This window comes from Gorilla gorilla, chromosome 10 (genome assembly GCF_029281585.2).
Source record: "Gorilla gorilla gorilla isolate KB3781 chromosome 10, NHGRI_mGorGor1-v2.1_pri, whole genome shotgun sequence".
Lineage (NCBI taxonomy): Eukaryota > Metazoa > Chordata > Mammalia > Primates > Hominidae > Gorilla > Gorilla gorilla.
Window position 1 is genome coordinate 114,167,269 of NC_073234.2, and position 20,199 is coordinate 114,187,467.

General features: G+C 45.6%; 1 protein-coding gene across 16 annotated transcripts in view; it reads right to left on the bottom strand.

The window, feature by feature from the left end:
• The window catches only part of ANKS1B (ankyrin repeat and sterile alpha motif domain containing 1B), a 1,254,535-nt gene that overhangs the window by 9,413 nt on the left and 1,224,923 nt on the right, over positions 1 to 20,199 (bottom strand). For 6 of the 16 annotated variants that reach the window (XM_019038843.4, XM_019038837.4, XM_055358873.2 and 3 more), the window contains 2 exons: positions 7,904 to 8,071; positions 522 to 2,412 (listed from right to left, as the gene is read on the bottom strand). In XM_019038843.4, coding sequence (XP_018894388.1) covers positions 2,302 to 2,412; positions 7,904 to 8,071 — 279 coding nt within the window. In that variant the 3' untranslated portion in view covers positions 522 to 2,301. Of the gene's footprint in view, positions 1 to 521; positions 2,429 to 7,903; positions 8,072 to 20,199 lie in introns of those variants that run through there. The other 10 variants (XM_019038845.4, XM_019038841.4, XM_063694231.1 and 7 more) reach the window with 3 other exon arrangements.

Sequence of the window (20,199 nt, forward strand, 5' to 3'; positions counted from 1 at the left end):
TGGTTATTGAAGTTATCAATGTATCAAATTTCCCCTTGAAGAAAATCAGCTGCAAATCTCTTCGTCAATGCATGGGCCGCCTCTCATCTGCCCCCTGCAGGCCTAGCCCTTCCTTTTCCCTTCCCTGCTCTGGTCTATGGGGCTGCTGTGTGTGTAGAAAAAAATGAAAGGACTGATGACCATGTAGATAATGTTTTTCCAAACATACCATCGAGGCTGTGCTACAAAAGTGATCCAGTTTGGTGGTCCTTTCTCTTTTAGAGATGCCTGTTTTGACAGTTCCTCCTTACAGTCTGCTTTAATATTTAAAAGAAGGCAGTGGGGGCTTTAGGTTAAAATTAAAGTTTCAGAGGCCTGTGTATCTTTCTCAGACTGGTTGAACTTGGAACTGTGCAACTTTTCTCAACAATTTTGCCAATTAAAAAAGTCCCTTTAGCTGTAGATGCTGAGAAGGCTGGGCCTTTGGTTCTGCTCCTAAATGGGAGTGGGGAAGGTGCTCACAGAACGATGCCAAGCACCACTGCTGTACAACTTCTGTTTTATTTTTGTGTGCTTTTTTTATAGGATATAAATAATGACAAAAATTACAAAATTTATAACTGGAAGCCCAAGCTTATTTACACATATGCTTCTGTTTCAGCAAAGCGCCTATTAACTTTGCTCCTATACAATTGCCTCCTGGTACCATATTTTAGTGTTATTTAACTCTCATTTTGCTACATACATATCAACAGTGAATAGGCAAAATATATACAAGGAACTGTTCAGTTCAAGTAATTTAATATTGTATTAAAATTCTTCAACACTGAACTAAAACCGTATACATTTGTTAGTTTGAAATAAAATGTAGTTAGTCTTCAAAACTCACCAACTGATGAATGTAACTGATCATCTCAGTTAGGTTTAAAATAATATCAGTTAATAAAAAAAACATTAAGACAATTCCACAATTTATCAATATCGCTATAATGAACTTCAAAATGATTCACAATATGATTGTTAGAACAATATACATTAAAATGTTATTTTTTTCTATAATGATATTGGTACTGTTTATATAATTTGATTCTACATAAATATACATTATGGTATCATACAAATACTCCACAGAGACATTAAAAAATTAAAATACCTTAAAGAAATGTAAGTAAATTTTATTTAATCAAATAGTAAGCAAACTTTTGTTTTGTTTGTCTCAAGAAAAGTTTTATTACTTTGGAATTTCTTTTTTTTTTTGTATTTATTTTTTCTAGAAAAAGAAATTTTTGCAATAGAATTTTATTAACACCTTTCTCAAACAAGGTTTCCATGACAGAAATCTTGACAGCAGGAGCGCTAGATTTTTTTTTTTTTTAACATGTTCTTTAAAACACTGTGAAGATTAAAAAACAATCTTGGCAGGCTGATGGCTGCGTCAGCACTTCCGGGCCTCCTGCTCTAGGGAGCATCACCAGTATTTTGCCACCACTGAGCCAGTCCTCTTGGTAGTAGCAGTAGAAATTTAATTATTTGAAATGAAACCAGAAACATCCCTCACAACTAACCTAGTTTTCTTATCAATGCATTAATGAAACATTCTTTTAATAAAAATATTTAATACAAGACACATTTTGCTGTGCATAATAAATTCCTGTTTTGAATCATTCTTTCCTTTTGAACCAATCATTTGGTTGAAAGGTTTTCTTTCTCTGACATAGGTGATTACATATAAAATCCACAAATATAGAAATGGGGAAACAGAATCTCCTGGCAATCATATCACGGGAGTTGTTTTTGTCCTTTTGCATTAAACGATACTCAGTGATAGAATGATTTTACAGATGCTTTGGAGGTGGGAGGGGTAGTGCTGCTCTGATTTCACCTTTAAAACTGCTGACAGTGAAAGCATACTTTTAGGCAGTATTAGAGATCCCCTTTACTTTTTTTTTTTTTTTTTTTTTTTTTTTTTTTTTTTTTTTAAAGAAAAGGTATTATTATCCCCAAACGAAGCAAAGCAAATAAGTACTGGGGCGGAGTCATCAGAAATACCTTGGGAGGTGGTGGGGAGGGGAGTCGGGAGCATCAGGGAAAACCCATCTCAACTCACGCCTCTCAGGGGTTGCGACTGGAAAGTCTTGCGTTTTCCATCACTGGTGCAGAAAGAACTTCCCCAGGAATGGCCAGTGGCCTTTCGCCCGTAACAAGGCCGCACGCTCAGAGCAGTCTTCCCCCTGGGCTGGGTGGACGCGGAGGCGCGAAGGAAAGCCTGCTCCGGGACCGCTTGGCGAGCAAGGCACCGCGAGGACAGGAGGACGGCGAGTATCAGAAAATCGTGGTTTCATACTTGGTATTAATGCCCCTCTTGGCTTCTTGGCCCGGCTCCACAATCCACGGTAGATTGGCCAGAGTCTTTTGCTCAGATGGGTCGATCTGCTTTAAAACAGAAAGGCTGATGCCTGTTATACGGTCGCCGCGCGGGTGCGCGCATGCACGCGGACGCCGCTGGCGAACCCACGCGAGGCCCCTCGCCCCAGGCGCGGGGCGGCGATGCTGGTCTAGGCGGCTCGCGGGCTCGCTCTTTGGACACACATTTACCGCATACCGACTCTCTGCAGGGCACCCTGAGGGTGACGGTGAATAAGGCACAGCCCTTGCCCTTGTGAGCACACAGACGGGGAGCAGACAGAGGCGGATTTCAGTGCTGAGAGGTGAGATACGAGGGGAAGAGAGGGCACCATGTGGGCACACACACCTTGGGAGCCAGGGGGGCTTCCTGGAGGAGGTGAATCAGGCATGCCACTCCCCGGCTCTCACTCTCCAGTGGTTTCCATTACAGTCAGTCAGAACAAAACCCGAACTCCTCACCGTGACCTCCAGTACCCCTGCCCACCTGATTTTTCTGCTGCAGCCACATAGCTTCCTTGCTCTTCCTGCCCACCAAGCCCACGCCCAGGGCCTCTGCGCTCATCATCTGCTCTGCCCGAGTTCCCTTCTCCAGACACCTGCATGCCTCATGCTCTAATGCCATTCAGGTCTCTGCTCAAATGCCACTTCCACTGGCACCTGTATTCCTAGAAGCCTTTCCTGTTTACTCCTACAAAAAGCACCCCAACTTTTCTGCTCTCCTCTTCTGCCTTATTCTTGACAATACTTATTGCCGCTATGCGTCATCACACATTTATTTGTTCATCCTCCACTGCCACGTATGCTCATGGAGGCAGGATTTTGTCTGTTTTAATCACTGCCATTTTCTCCAAAACGCAGAAAAGCTCCTGGCAACCCCGTAAATAATAGGCACACAATAAATACTTGTTGAATAAATGGTATCAAAAGAATGAGGTAATATTTAAATGGACAGCCGAAGGACCAGCAAGTATTTGCCTGAAGACAGGAGGAGGGGGCATTTGAAGTAGATGAAACAGCACATGCAGAAGTCCCAGAATAATCTATACACAGAATGAAACACAGCCTCATCTTCCACTATATACAGAAATCAACTCAAAACGGATTAAAGACTTAGAGGGAAGACCTGAGACGATGAAAGAACTGGAAGAAAACATTGGGGAAACACCACAGGACATTGGTCTGGATAAAGATTTTTTGGGTAAAATCTCAAAAGCACAGGCAACGAAAGCAGGAAGAGACAAATGGAATTACATCAAGTGAAAAAGCTTCTGCATAGCGAAGGAAACAATCAACAAAGCGAAAAGACAACCTACAGAATGGGAGAAAATATTTGCAAAGTATCCATCTGACAACGGATTAATAACCAGAATAAATAAGGGACTCAAATAACTCAATAGCAAAAAACAAAAACAAAACCAACTCAATCTGATTAAGTAACAGGCAATAGAACTGAACAGGCATTTCTAAAAAGACGACATACAAACGGCCAACAGGTATAGGTAAAAATGCTCAACATCACTAATCATCAGGGACATGCAAATGACAATCACAATGTGATACGATCTCACCCCCACTACTATTGAATGGCTACTATCAAAAAGACAAAAACTAATGGATGCTGGTGAGGCTACAGAGAAAGGGAAACACTTCTACACTGTTGGTAGGAATCTAAATTAGGAAAGGCACTATGGAGAATAGCATGGAGGGTCCTCAAAAAACTAAAAATAGAGCTACCATATGTTCCAGCAATCCCACTACTGCATATATATACAAAAGAAAAGAAATCAGTATATCAAAGAGATATCTGCACTCCCATGTTTATTGCAGAATTATTCACAGCAGCCAAGACATGGAATCAAACTAAGTGTCCATCAATGGACGAATGGGTAAAGAAAATGTGGTATATATACACAATGGAATACTATTCAGCCATAAAAAGAATGAGATCCTGTCATTTGCAGCAACATGAATGAACTGAAGGTCATTATGTTGAGTGAAATAAGCCAGACACAGAAAGACAAATATTGTATGTTCTCATATGTGGAGGCTATAAAAAGTGGATCTCATGGAGATTGAGTAGAATGGTGGTTACCAGAGGCTGGAAAGTGAAGAAGGGAGAGTAGGGATGAAGAGAGATTGGTTAATAGGTACAAAAATATGGTTAAATAGAAGGAGTAAGTTCTAGTATTTGATAGCACAGTAGGGTGACTATAGTTAACAACAATTTATTGTACATTTCAAAATAACTAGAAGAATTGTAATTTCTCAATACAAAAGAAAAATATTTGAGGAGATGGATATCTCAATTACTGATATGATCATTACATATTGTATACATGTGTCAAAACATCACATAGCAATAAAAAACAGTCCCAGAGGTAAGGGAAAATGGTCGTTGAGGGGTTGGGGTCAGTTTGCAGGGTGGGGAACAGGAAGGCAGACAACTAAGGGTGAGGAAGTGAGCAGGGACCCAGTCAGGCTAAGCCTTGAGACAAATCCTAAAATGGTTTCGTCCCTGTGCATACCAATACAACAGGACACTCCTGGGGCGGGGCCGGGCTGTCCGCTCTCAGGAACGGCCCTAAGGTGGATCTACACCATGGCTGCCTCTTCCTTTGGTGTTTCCAGGTCTGCCTGCCCTGTCCTAGCTGCCTGCTCTTCTCAGAGCCTGGGGTTGTGGGAAGGCCTCTCACATTTCTCTGGCACCATGAGCTTTGCAGCTGCCTTCTACCGTGCCTTGACTGTATCTCCATAAAGCTGTGGGGAGGACCTCACGTGTTCTTAGGGATCACTGAATATTTCTTACCAAGAAGTGCCCGGGGCTGAAGGAACTAGAATACTAATGCCTGTCGAGGGGAACTGATCTTGAAGCACATAAATAACATTAGTATTATTCACTGTATATTTTCCTATTTCCCTTGAAGGCATCTGGATGAATATTCTATGAGCTCTTATGCCACCCAACCCTTTGTGCTCTTCTGGAAGAAGCCTGTGGGGACCAGGGTAAGGTCAGATAGAGGCACCTGCTGTGAACAGATTTATTCAGCCCACATGAGAATGAATACAATAGTCTAAGAGATAATCTCTAAAACATGCTGCAAATTCCTGGACACTTAGCAGCCTAATCAATCTCAAAGATATGCTTGTGAAATCCATCCACAGGCCCTCATTTTGTCATCCACAGATATTCACTGAACACCTGCTATGGGCCTGGTCCTGGTGGTGACAACACAGGTGGGAGGTGGGGTCCCTGTGTGCATGAAACTTACATTTTTTTTTGAGACGGAGTCTTGCTCTGTCGCCCAGGCTGGAGTGCAGTGGCTCGATCTCTGCTCGCTGCAACCTCCGCCTCCCGGGTGCACGCCATTCTCCTGCCTCAGCCTCCCGAGTAGCTGGGACTACAGGCACCCACCACCACGCCTAGCTAATTTTTTTTTTTTTTTTGTATTTTTAGTAGAGACGGGGTTTCACCGTGTTAGCCAGGAGAATCTCGATCTCCTGACCTCGTGATCTGCCCGCTTCGGCCTCCCAAAGTGCTGGGATTACAGGCGTGAGCCACCGTGCCCGGCCCAAAACTTAGATTTTTGTGGAGGAAGATAGACAATAAGCCATCAGTAAAAAACCCTCAATTAATATATGCTACACAGAATTAAAAGCAGATGACATGCTTGGAGGTGACTGGGTATCTATGTCAGATTGGGTGGTTAGGACATCCGCCTCTTCAAGTAGCCGAGACCTGAATGACAAGATGAAGTCAGCCATGCAGAAACCGGGGGAGGATATTCCAGGTGTGGGGAGCAGGTGGCATAAAGGCCTCAGGTAGGAGTGAGCATTACATAGTCAAGGAATGGGAAGACCTGAGCATCACAGAGGACTGTGGTGGGAAACTGCGTTCTGGGTACTTGGGGCAGAGGGTGCCATGACTGATCTCTGCTGTGTGGGGAGGGGAGTCTGAAGGAGCTATACTGCATAGGCCTGGGGCGAGGTGGTAGTGGCCCCGACTGGAAGAGAGATGGAGGAAGTGGGGAAGAGTGAACGGGATTGAGATATATTTTAGGGGTAGGGTGGATGGGATTTGCTCATGGGCTGGATACAGAGGTAAGGGGAAGACAGGAATCCAGGCTGACTTGTAGACTTTGGGCTTGAGTTGCATGGTGAGTGGCTGTGGGGTGGGGAAGTTGGTGAGAGAAGAGCTTTGAGGGGAAAATCAGGAATTGTGTCCTGGACATGCTAAGTTTCAGATGTCTGTGAAGCATCAAGGTGGAAATGTGAAAGAAGCTGGCCACGTGAGTCTGGAATTGGGGGGTGCCCAGGGCTGGAGATACAGAACTGGGAGCCAGTGTGTTGGGTTGGGTCAGTGCTGAATGGGAGGACCAGGGGCTCAGAGCGTGGCATTGGAAGAAAGACTTCAGAGGAGATGCAGCTCCTGGGGATGATTGGTAATGAGTGATGGACACGGGAGCGAATGGCTGGGGCTGGAGGGAAAGATCCCGAAAGTAAACTGTCAGGGAACTGTGAGACCAGATGCTGGAGCGGTCATCCCTGTGGATGTTGATGGTGCCAAGAAGGGTGACAGGGGTAGGCCCCCAAAAGACGACTGAAAACAAGAACTGCATGGTCACAAAGGGAGGTGCCTCCCTGCAAATGTTAAAAATGCCTGCTGCTGTTCCCCATGACAGTGGAGGTGGGGGCTGGTGAGGAGGAGGAGAGACAGTTCCAGATGGAAGGATTCGGGGGCGTGAGAGCAATGCATTCTGGGGGAGTCCCAGGGTTTCTAGGATGCAATACGGCAGCTGGGGCAGAAACCAGATGGGAGGCTGGTTGGGAAACTTCCAGCTTTTGGATATTGCTACTACCAGAGGAGGCCGCTTTGAAGTCATGCAAGCCTGTTGGGACAGGATGTCTTCAGAGCCTGTGGGAGGGAAGGGGAAGAAATTCCTGGAGGAAGGCAGATGCTGAGAAGGAGGGGCTGCACCTTCTGAACAGGCACCATGCCGCAGGAAGCCTCAGCTGCGGGAGACAAAGCACGCAGGCCATGGCGCTGGCCTTGCATATAGCAGGGCAGCCTGTGCATCCAGCTTCCTCTAGCTGGGGACCGAGGACATCATCACTGTGTACCTCTGCAAACCTCTCTGGAGGCCAGGGGCTTGTAGGAGGCTTTGCCCTCTGATGGGATGGCAGCTGAAGCCCCAGGGAACACTGCTCCCAAGCTTTCCTGAATCTTTAGGTAAGATTCACCAAGAACAGCAGTACCTGCTGCTGAGACCCTTCATAGGGTTGCTGCAGGTGACTGACAAAGTGGATTTCTCTGGAGGCTCCAGGTTGAGGGAGATGGTGCCCAAGACTTGGTGGGAACCAGGCAGAGGTGATGATGGACACATGCCAGGAGGAGGCCAAGGGAAAGGATGAAGAAGAGGCCCTGGGTTCTAATGGCACCCACACCACACAAGGGCCTGGTTAGCAGCCCCTTTTCCTCCTGTTCAAGGTTTTTTAGAACATCTGTATCTTTTCTACTTACCACGGACTTGCGAATGCTAACGCGGGGCTTGGGGATGGGTTTGGAGGGTTTGTTTTCAAAGCTTTCTGGAAGTGTGGAGGAGTGTCCCCCTTTTCTTGCTTGTAGTGCTAGCTGGTAAGCGACTTCGAATGCCTGTCCCAGGGTTAGGATGATTTCATAGGCTAAATTCTGCAAGAAAAATGAGAAAGCATTTGCTACTGGCACACTGCAAATTAGAATGGGTCGAATGGCTGAGGAACACTGAGGGAGGTGAACTAGGGAGGAACTTGAACTACTTCACCAGAGGCAGCAGCAATTCAGTGGAAATCTACAAAGAACAGGACACTCCGGGTCCAACTTAGGGTTTACACCAGGCTTTGGTCATTTGTGAAAAGAAAAATCTTGGGACCTCAAATCACTAAGACAAACGAAAAAGTCAGCTGGGAAATGTGTTGGGCAAACCTGCCTTGCATTCTATTCCTAAATAAGATAGCTACAAAGATAAAAAAGCTACATACCTCCCTCACAATTTGCCCACAAGGAAATTTCCTGTGGACAAAAGACAGAGCTCAAAGTCATGCCTCTGCTCATGTGAGATAAATGCATATCAGATTGCTTCCTCTGTCCTGTTGTTTCCCTAAGCCAGACTAAGGCATAAGTGACTATTCCTGTAAATTGTGTATTCAGTGAAAGGCTGATCTTCAGAAACTCAAAATAATTCAACTGTTTGTCTCTTATCTACCTATGGCCTGGAAGCCCCCTTCCCATTTCTAGTTGTCCTGCCTTTCCAGACCAAACCAACGTACTTCTTACACATACTGATTGACGTCTCATGCCTCCCTAAAATGTATAAAGCCAAGCTGTGCCCTGACCACCTTGGGCATATGGTCTCAGGACCTCCCAAGGCTGTGTCACGGGTGCATTTTTTTTCTTTCCTTTTTTTAGATGGAGTCTCACTCTTGTCACCCAGGCTGGAGTGCAGTGGCACAATCTTGGCTCACTGCAACCTCCACCTCCTGGGTTCAAGCGATTCTCTTGCCTCAGCCTCCCGAGTAGCTGGGACTACAGGCACATGCCACCACGCCCAGCTGATTTTTGTATTTTTAGTAGAGACGGGGTTTCACTATGTTGGCCAGGCTGGTCTCATATTCCTGACCTCATGATCCACCCGCCTCAGCCTCCCAAAGTGCTGGGATTGCAGGAGTGAGCCACCACGCCTGGTCCACGGGTGCATCTTTAACCTTGGCAAAATAAATTGACTGAGACTTGTCTCAGATATTTTTGGTTTACACACTGATAGGGCACACTTGCTTACAAGATCCCCAGTTAGCCCCAGGAGGAGCAGGCCCCACAGCCCAGTGGCCCCAGGAGCCCACACCATTCAAAGCTCTCCCTGTGGGCAGTTGGTTTGCCCCCAAGGCCTTGGAAGGGAAGGGGTTACTACTGGTATTTCTGCTGAGTCCTGGGAGCACTTCAGCCTTGCCTGTGAGGATGATCCCACACACTCCACAGGAGGTGTTCCTGGGAAGTTTGGGTCTTTTTACCTCAAACATCTGTGATTCAGTGAACATCTACGAAACACAATCAAAATCTAATTTAGGCCTAGAGGAGAGGCATTAGTCATGCTGGTGTGGCGGCTCACAGTCGCAGCAGTGAGCACGCAAACAGTGCTCCAACAGAGCCAATTCCCCAGCTATTTCTTGAGGCTTTTGCTCTCCCTGTGGGTCCACTCTATATTTTATCATGAAATCAGCAAGAGACAGGTGATTCTGTCAGGCTAGATGCCACGCCAAGCAGCGCCTGGGAGAAAAGTTCTTTTCTTCCGACCTTCAATCAGTCCTTTTCTCAAGATGATTTCTAGCTTTCTTCTTTTCTCCAAATGTGTATCTTTGATTTCTGCCTTTTCTTCCAAGCACAGCTCCCCCTGGTCTTCTCTCACTGAGAAACCATCACATTGTCTGACCCAAAAGAGGCAGGGTGGCCACCACACCCTGAGGTCACAGAGCATCAGAGAAGCAGATGCATACTAGTCACAGAGAGCGTTCTGAAGGTCACTGTAGCAGCTGAGAGCAGGCATGGTCTGCCCCAAGTTTTCTTTCTTTTTTTTTGAGACAGAGTTTCGCTCTTTTTGCCCAGGCTGGAGTGCAATGGCACGATCTCGGCTCACCGCCACCTCCACCTCTTGGGTTCAAGTAATTCTCCTGCCTCAGCCTCCCAAGTAGCTGAGATTACAGGCATGCACCACCATGCCCAGCTAATTTTGTATTTTTAGTAGAGATGGGGTTTCTCCATGTTGGTCAGGCTGATCTTGAACTCCCCACGTCAGGTGATCCACCCACCTCGGCCTCCAAAGTGCTGGGATTATAGGTGTAAGCCACCGTGCCTGACCATCCGAGTTTTCATTCTGATGAATGTCCCTAGAATGTCCACTCATGGTTTCTCAAAAATCACAGAAATGTCATTCTGCTGATGCTGATATTGCAACTAAGCTGGCCCTCTCTGTTCCTGCCCATCTCCACCCTCATCAAGCGCTCTGGGAGCCCGATTCCCACACTGCTGCTGGGGAGATGTGTTTGCGATTGTTCGCATTTGATGATGATGGAGAGGAAGATGCAGGATGGTGCCTTCTGAGGCCATGGGAAAGAGGCCCAAGGGTTCTAGACCAACCAGATTCCAGATCCATGCCAGATCAATTGTGATGGTCTCAGAACCAAGTGGGGAAAATGCCTCTGAGCTTGAGAGTTGGTTTGAGAGAGGATGTGTCTGTCTCCTTTAAGTGAGTTGTTAGGAAATATTGACCCTACAAGACAGATATCTGCCTGCTGGAGATACTGCACCTTGCACAGCAAGCTGAGCACTTCCTTGCAATGAACACTGAGCCCATGTTTGCCTCCAGAGATGAGTCAGCCTAGTAAATTAGTAACGCACCAGCAAATGATAGTGGAGGAGGTCTGGGAGACAGCTCTGACCATCACTGCACAAAGAGGGCTGAGCTCTTTCCACTGCCTACACTTGGCACTCACGTCACTGTCAGCTTTGCCTCTTAGTGTTTGCGTGGGTCCCCTCTGAAAGGCAGGCGGGGTTTCCGACTTCTGTAGTCTCACAATGAAGACACAGGCTCTTGGTCTTGTTCATGCTACTGTGGAAGATGGCTGATTCCCATCTGTTGGGGACATGTACCAGATATTCCTGTTCTGGGTGGGAAACTAGACTAAGATGAAGGTGTGAGATTCAGTGATTCTGTAACATGTGGTCTTTATCTGCTGTAACAGTGGAACTTAATGAGTGTGAATTCCTTTACCATTAACCTAAAAACAAGTTACTGAAAGTGAGATCTACTTAAAGCTCCAGTATCTTCAAAGGAAAGTAAAAAGACCTTCATTTGAGCAAGTGAGGTTTTTCACATGATTATGGGAAGCCTAAAGGTTTTGGGAGAGAATGTGTTAGAAGTCCTGCCCTTTCATTTTTAATTAGTTCCTGGTATTAGGAAACTGCTCAAATAAGACACACAGACCAGACTGTTGGATTAAGTTTTCCTGCCTAATGGCTTCTCCTGGTTCCGCTTACATTTTCCTTGACATCTTGTTTTGGTTTTATTTTAGAATGCTTTGTCGAGTTTCTTTTGTGATTATGTATAGTACAGGATTGGACACTGTTACCTTTCCTCTCTTGTCTGCAGCCTTCCTGTTTGTGGTACTGATGCTGGATGCCAGGAGGGCCCATGGGCACCGAGACACACCTTCCAAGTGCTGTGTTGCCCATCCCGACACACCAGGGCCCTTTCGGGGAAACAGATGCTCATCCCATGGGACCTCAGGACACATGTGTGAATGGGGAAAGAACCCCCATTTTTTTGTAGGTTCAATTCTCCTGCCTCTCCTATTAACATCCCTACCATCTGAAACGGGAGGAGAGTTGCTATCATGTACGAGGAGACTCTACCGGGATGAGGTTGAAAATTATATTGTAACATCAGAAGGCTTAGGTGAGAAGCCCATCTTGCAAACCTCAATGATGCTGGCTGGCTCTGAAGAGCCCATGGTGACACCCAGAAAATCTGAAAGCCCAACTGTCTCTGCCTTCAACATATTATCCCTGCAACTGTGGGGAGGCCAACGCCTGGTACTGGGTCTGGCACATTGCAGGTGCTGAAGAAATGCTTGCTTGCTTGCTGAATGAATGAATGAATATCCACAGGACGAACTGGAGTAATCGTAACATTTCTAGTTAATACTCAGTCTAGCTACCATTAAGGGAGAACTTAATAGGTGTGAGAGATGTGCCAAGCATTATCTTTGTTTCATTTAAGTCTTACCAAATCACATGCAGTAGCATATTATCCTCATTTTACAGATGAGGCAGTGGAGGCTCAGAGGGGTGAAATAACTTTCCAGACATCACAGAGACAGAAAGTTACAGAACTTGACATGAGCCAATATCTGTGCTCAAAATCCCCTGCTCTTGGCCCAACCCGTGTGTCTACCCAGCTTGTCTCTAAGATGACTGCCATCAACTCTCCCCTCCCGTGCACACCATGGTGTTCCCCTGTCGAGAAGTCGAATCTGCTCTTTGAATCTGGACTGGTTTTACTGACTTGCTTGACCCATAGGATATAGCAGAAGCAACATGCTGAATTTGTGAGGTTGAATCATGAGGAGTCTTGCAGTTTCTTCCTGGGCCTCTATGAACGTTACTCTGGGGGAATTAGACATGTAAAAAGTCTCACCATCCTGGCTGGATGCGGTGACTCACGCCTGTAATTCCAACACTTTGGGAGGCTGATATTGTTTAGCTGTGTCCCCACCCAAATCTCATCTTGAATTCTAGCTCCCATAATTCCCACGTGTTGTGAGAGGGACCTGGTGGGAGGTAATTGAATCACGGGGGTGGGTCTTTCCCATGCTGTTCTTGTGATAGTGAATAAGTCTCACAAGATCTGATAGTTTTATAAATGGGAGTTCCCCTGTACATGCTCTCTTGCCTACTGCCACATAAGATGTGCCTTTGCTTCTTCTTTGTCTTCTGCTATAGGCCTCCCCAGCCATGTGGAACTGTGAGTCCATTAAACCTCTTTCCTTTATAAATTACCCAGTCTCGGGTATGTCTTTATTAGCAGTATTAGAACAGACTAATATAGAGGCTGAGGTGGGTGGATCACTTGAGGTCAGGAGTTCAAGACCAGTCTGGCCATTAGTGAAACCCCATCTCTACTAAAAATACAAAAAAAAAAAAAAGAAAATTAGCTAGGCTTTGTGGCAGGCACCTGTAATCCCAGCTACTTGGGAGGCTGAGGCAGGAGAATTGCTTGAACCTGGGAGGCAGAGGTTGCAGTGAACCGAGGTTGTGTGACTGCACTCCAGCCTGGGTGACAGAGCGAGACTCCATCTTTTTTTTTTTTTTTTTGAGATGGAGTCTTGACCTTGTTGCTCAGGCTGGAGTACAATGGCGCGATCTTGGCTCACTGCAACCTCTGCCTCCTGGCTTCAAGGGATTCTCCTGCCTCAGCCTCCCGAGTGGCTGGGATTACACGCGCCCACCACCATGCCTGGCTACTTTTTTGTATTTTTAGTAAAGACAAGATTTCACCATGTTGGCCAGGCTGGTCTTGAACTCCTGTCCTCAGGTGATCCACCCACCTCGGCCTCCCAAAGTGCTGGGATTACAGGCATGAGCCACCGCACCCAGCTGAGACTCAATCTTAAAAAAAATAGGAAAAAAAAAAGTTCTTGCTATCCTGAGATCATCGTGCGATGAGAATGCCTGAGCTAGCCACGTGGAGAGGCTGCCTGGACAGGAACAACGGTTTCAGCCAGGCCAGCCCAGGCTCAAGATTTGGGAGTGAAGGGGTCTCAAAGACATTGGAGCTCCAGCAGACATCACATGGAGAAGACTCGAGGCCCAGACAGATGGCTCCAGTCGGGCTGCCCCAGCATCTCCAGCCATTGCAGGCACCCTGGCTGAGGCCCCAGATGTTGTTGAGCAGCACTGCCACGCCCAGCCCAGATCCCTGACTTACAGCATTGTGAACATAATAAATGGATGTTGTTTTATATTTTGGGGTGGTTTATTACACAGCAAGAGATAACTGGAACACCATGCGATGCTGCAGAAGGCTGGTTGGACCCTCATTCAGACAACAGGAAGATGACCCATGAGCCCAGGAGCTGTGATGAATGCTGCCTAGCCAGGAGGCCAATCCTGGAGCCACCCCGTCCCCTGGCTGCCCTGGCTGTGGGGAAGCTCACTGATCACAGTGAGCACTAAGGTGTCCCATCCCATCTGCTGGCTCAAACCACAGTGCTGCAGTGAAGTCAGCAAAATCACGCTCTCATCTCCAGTTACTACCTCCCTTGGGCATAAATTCAAACTCATTTAGTTTTACCTTTATTACCTCACGTCTCTCGAATGCTGTAACCTGGCCTGTCTCTGACCTTGGCTCTTCCTGTCTCATATAAGCTCATTGGAAGATACTTGCTTTGGTCTTTCTAGCATAAGTCTTTTGAGACACATTTATTACGGCGATTGGTCTGGAGTATTGTCTACCTTACAGAGACCACCAGTGAAAGAGAGCTGCATGTGTGTGCATGTGTGCACGTGTGTGTGTGTGTGTGTGCATGCGGGGTGCAGGTGTGAGGGTTGACTACTGAAAACAGCATACTCTGAGCCTTGGTTTTCTCATCTTAAAATGGGGATAATACCATACGCAGTACCCCCTAACTGGATTGTTCTGATAATGGCTTATAATATTATTTAACCAAATGGCAATACCGGCTAGCATTTATTATTTACTGTGTGGCCATGCACCATGCTAAGTGCTTCAACATGGGCTCTTTAATTCAATCCTAACCGTATCTGTATGCCGTAGTCTATTACTTCCATTTTGCACATGAGATAATTACGCTCAGAAAGGTTAAATAACTTGCTCATGAAGTCAGCACCCAGCCAAACTGGGATTTGAATCCAGTTGTTCTTTCTGAGAGGCTATACCCTTCTTGACCATTACACCTTAGAACTATACATAAGATAAAATAAAAAAATTCTGTAATCTGTTTTAAAAAGTTTAAAAAACATGTGAGCCAACTGAGCTTCCAAGTGACTGACCCATCTTGGCTGTGGTGAGGTCACCTACTGGCCCATTGCCTGGGTCTCATGCCCAGTCTGGCTGAGAGGCAGCCTCCAGGCCGGGGGTGTACTTCGTGACTCCACAGAGACCATCAACACAGGAATTCTTCATCTTTGGCTTCCCCAAGGGTGATGTAAAAGATACGAGGCAACTCCCATCCTCAGTAGTGGCTATTTAGGAAGAAGGGCAGGGAGTCCCAGTCCAATGGGGAAAAACCTCCTGGGAAGCACAGGAATTCTCCTCTTCCCTTCCCTTCTCTTCTCTTCTTCCCCATGGATTTTTCTTTTTTCTTTTCTTTTCTTTTCCTTCCTTCCTTCCTTCTTTTTTTTTTTTTTTTTTTGAGATAGGGTCTCACTCTCTCACCTAGGCTGGAGTGCAGTGGTGTGATCTCAGCTTACTGCAATCTCCGCCTCCCGGGTTCAAGTGATTCTCCTGCCTCAGCCTCCCGAGTGGCTGGGATTATAGGCGTGCACGCCTGGCTAATTTTTTTTTTTTTTTTTTATGGCAGAGATGGGGTTTCACTGTGTTGGTCAGGCTGGTCTCGAGCTCCTGGCCTCAAGTGATCCTCCTGCCTGGGCCTCCCAAAGTGCTAGAATTATAGGCATGAGCCACTGTGCCTGGCCTGGGATTTTGATCTGCGAATTAAGAACTGCTACATTAGAGGAGCTTAAGGAACCATTGTATCATAAAGATAAATCCTAAGGCAATCAAGGGATGCAAACTTGCTTTTCTTGTGCAAGCTGAAGATATGCAGGTCAGCTTATATTTACTGTGGTTTCTTCAAGGCAATCATGGATATTGAACATCACCACAGATATTTACCAAGCTCCTTCCAAGTGTTAAGGGCTGTGTCCCTGGTGCCAGGCCCATGCCTAGCCTATAGACAATGTCCAGGAAGTGATCACTGAATGACATGGGGGAGTAAAAGTGTCCATCAAGACTCTCATTACATCCAGAGGAGGCTCATGGAGAGACAAAGAGATCTTCCTCGCTGTCCTCCCGCATCCTTGTCCCCGAGGCTATACGCAGCATATTCATCAGTCTAGTATGAGAAAAACTACATCATAGATGGTGGGCAATCTGTCCCCTAGAAAAAGCTCTAGCCACCAAGGTAATTAATTTATTTTAACTGGTACATCACTAAGATTTTTGTTTCTTAGTTTGAAAATCTCTTAGGCACAAGGGTTCACTGATACATGTGCAAAAATATTCATTAAAGTGTTTAAATTTTTCATTATTAGAGGACTGATTAAGTAGAATACTAGGTAGCCATTTAACATGAAAACTGCAGGCGGGTGGATTGCCTGAGCTCAGGAGTTCAAGACCACCCCGGGCAACATGGTGAAACGCTGTCTCTACTGAAATACAAAAAATTAGCTGGGCGTGTGGTGCACATCTGTAATCCCAGCTACTCGGGAGGCTGAGGCAGGAGACTCGCTTGAGCCCAGGAGGTGGAGATTGCAGTGAGCCGAGGTCGCACCACTGCATTCCAGCCTGGGCGACAGAGTGAGACTCTGTCTAAAAATAAATAAATAAAATAAATAAATAAATAATGGGTTAAAAGACTACGTAAAAATATATGTATACATATACACATAGATAGGATCTGTATATATGCATAGAAAATAGCAATATGGATCAAATGTGAATAGTAGTTATCACTGCGTATTGAGACTGGATGATTTCTCTCTATTTTTGTATGTTTGGAACTTTAAATGAGGATTAATAATGTTTACAGTCATAAAATAATCTTTCCATTTTGATAATTAAAAACAAGAGAAAGTCTTTTGAGTTTAAAATAGTCTTATTCTTGCTTTTTTTTGGAGACAGGGTCTTGCTCTGTTGTCCAGGCTGGAGTGCAGTGGCACAGTCATGGCTCACAGAAAGCTTGACCTCCCAGGCTCACATGATCCTCTCACCTCAGCCTCTGGAGTAGCTGGGACCACAGGTAATGTGTCATCACACCTGGCTGATTTTTGTATGTTTTTTAGAGACAGGGTTTCAACATGTTGCCCAGGATGGATCTTATTCTTTCTGCATCACCTTGGGGTTCTGAGGGTCTCTTCATTCTCTGGCTGAGAGGGCTGGGAACTACTTTCCAGCAAAATCTGGAACCTCTCTGCAGGTGCTGTCATGGCTCACCTCTATGTGCCAGGAAGCTGCCCATTCATTTGGCAAAGAATCTTGTTTAGGCTCTTCAGTTTTCATACTGGATGCCAATTCTAACATCTTCTCAGTGAGACTTTGAAGTATCAAGCTCTTCCTTTAAGCTGCAACCCTAATACTTCTACTCCAAGTGCGGAATTGACCCTTTAATGGTCCAACTTCTGCCAAGCCCAAGTGAAAAATGTTGTTATGTGGATATTAACTTATAGACATGCAGTCAATCCGCTCTTGTAGCTGTGCAAAGTTTGATCTCTGCACAAAGTCAAACTGCCTATAAACTTGAACTGTATTTTATTTCCTTTCATAATGGTGATAAAGCAGTGGCAGCAGCAACTACACATGATATTGCCTACTACATCCTAGGGACGAGGCTAAGTGCCTTCTGTGGATTGTCTACCCCTTACAACACCTTACAGAGGAGGAATGACCATCCTCATTTTACGTGTGAGAAACTAAGGATCAGCGAAATTGACAACTTGGCCAAGTTCATACAGCAGAGCCAGGATTCAAGTGCAGATCTGACTTCAGATTAGCCAGTGTTTCATGCCACTGGGCTATCCTACCTTCACTGCTCTCATGAATGTGCTGGTCTTCTGTGCCTATTTCATTGAGGCACCCTCTAGAACACCATCTTGTGTTTTGGAGATTCACTGTACAAATGTTGGTGAAGACATTATTACACAGTATCCCCTCATGGGGGCCTAGGACAGAAAGTTCCTTCATACTTAAGTCTTATTAAAATATTATTTTCGGAAGGGAAGGGGTATACTTTTCTTTCAAAGAAATATGCAGCATAAAATTACTGCACTTCCCTTTTTGCCTTGACCTCCAGGAAGCTCAGAGCTAAAAGCTCAGAGCTAGAGAGAGCTCAGCTCCCATACCTTTACACAACTCCGTGGTCTGTATATTGATACTACAACTTTTCCCTTGATATGGAGCTTCCTTTTAGTCTGTATTTTCCCTAATTCAGATTTGTGTGTATGTATATATATATTTTCAGACTACTATATCTATTCATGTAGGCTGTCTTCAATCCTTTATGGAATGAGGCATGGTAGAAACACTGTCCATTTGTTCACTTAGATATTTATTCCAGGGCTTACTTTGTTGAATGCATTGCTGCCCAAATGGCTGACAAGGTATGTCAGGCATAAAGCTTCATCTCATCTGGCGAATATGACGAAGGAGTAAGGAATCTGAGGAGGAGGCCATCCAGGGAGGAAAGGCCCTCCTGGCCCAGGCTGGGAGGCTGCTCTTTCTGAGTGGACCATTTTGACCTGCCTTGCAGTGCTTTGCATTACCATTAGAAACACAATGGCCACATTTTCATGACGGCAATGGAATGAACAAATGTATTCATTCCATAGCATCAGAGAGCTGCAGGCCCAGACAGGGGTCAGCAGAAGCTCACCCACACCATGAAGAGGGCACAGATGCAGACACGTTCAAGGGAAGGGCTGTGTCTGTATGTGGGAGTCCAGGGCAGAAAAGCTTGGGTGTCATAAAGTACCTTGAGATGTCTGATTGAAAAGTGTCTATCAGTGAATAGAGGCCATAAACAGAGTCCCTGGATCACCTGCATAGGCCAGCTCCACCATGGGCTACCTACCTACAGCACCTATTGCCACTGAGAAGTGGGTGTGGTCCAGGTGACCTATTGGTCCCTTTCCACCCTGGGAGTTTCAGGATTCTCTGATTAGAAGGGGCTATCTTTTACCCAGTCAACTACAGATTCAGTTTAGAGATGCACGCACAGTTGACGCTGTGCTAAACAGTGGCATGTTACCCAGAGGCCAGACTGCAGGGCTCCATAACCCACCAGCTAGAGCTCAGAGAGGCAGTCACCACCAAGGGGCTGTCCTTCATCTCAGAAAACATCTTCATTCCAGCAATCACCCCCAAATGCTATTCCAAATGGCCAAGCATTTCATCTATTATAAAATGGATTTGTTCTTGGCAATACATGCGTTTGCCATCTCCCACCTTTGCCTGGTGAGTTACTGCTTATCCTTGAAGACTCACCTCGGGCATCATATCTCCAGAAGCCTTCTTTGAATCTCCTTTCCTGTCCTCCCAACCCTGGCTAAGTTAGGTGCCCCTCCTCTGCGGTCCCACAATACCCTGGGCACAGCCCTACTTACCACGTGGTATTTATTATGATTTTCTCCTTATAGGGCTGATTCCCCCAGTTGACTGAGCTCCTTGAGGGCTCTGGTCTCACTGGGCTTTGCATCTCTAGGGCTTAGAATAGGTCAGGTGCTCAAGAAATGTTTGTTGGCTAAACACAAAAAGGAAGTTGCCTGGTAGGTCCCTAAGATAAGGGAACTTGCACCTTAAGGTTAAGAAAAGGGGGAATATGGATGGCCAGAGCCAATTCCTTCCTTATGTCTTCTCTCCCACAGGCAGACCTGAAGAACAAAAGCTAGACAAGTGCAGATAATGCCACAGGGGGCCTGAAGACACAAGAAGGTTTTTTTCAATCTGGGTTCTCAGTGGGGTCTCCAGAAAGAAGCGACATTTCTTTTTAGGCTATATTTTGCTTGTACTTGTTTTTTTAAGACCTGGGGTAAGCCTGGTCTACAACTTGCTTCACCCACGTCTGGAGGCAAAAATAACTTCGAGAATATTCTGGGCATATTCACAGACTTCATTGACATCTCTTTAGCTCTACCTATAGTTAGTTCTCTCAAGTACCAGCCAGAAATTAGTCTTCATAGATTGTATAGATATAAATAGTGCCCAATCATAGCCTTCAGCATTTAGAAACAAATATTAGCAATTCTGCTAAGATGTCTATCTGGGGCAAGATGACAAATCAACTGGCCAAAATGCAGGTAGCTTCTTTAGGGCTAATTTTGGCTAACTAAAAGAGCCACGAGATTCCTTTATCTCCCTAATTATAACAGGGGCAGATGTAGAAAATTTTGAAAATACTAAGAATAAAGGAAAAAATAAAATTCAGCTGTGAAATTCCACTGTTGGGATATGGCTACTGCTAACATCTTGGTGCATTTTCTTTTTATATTTG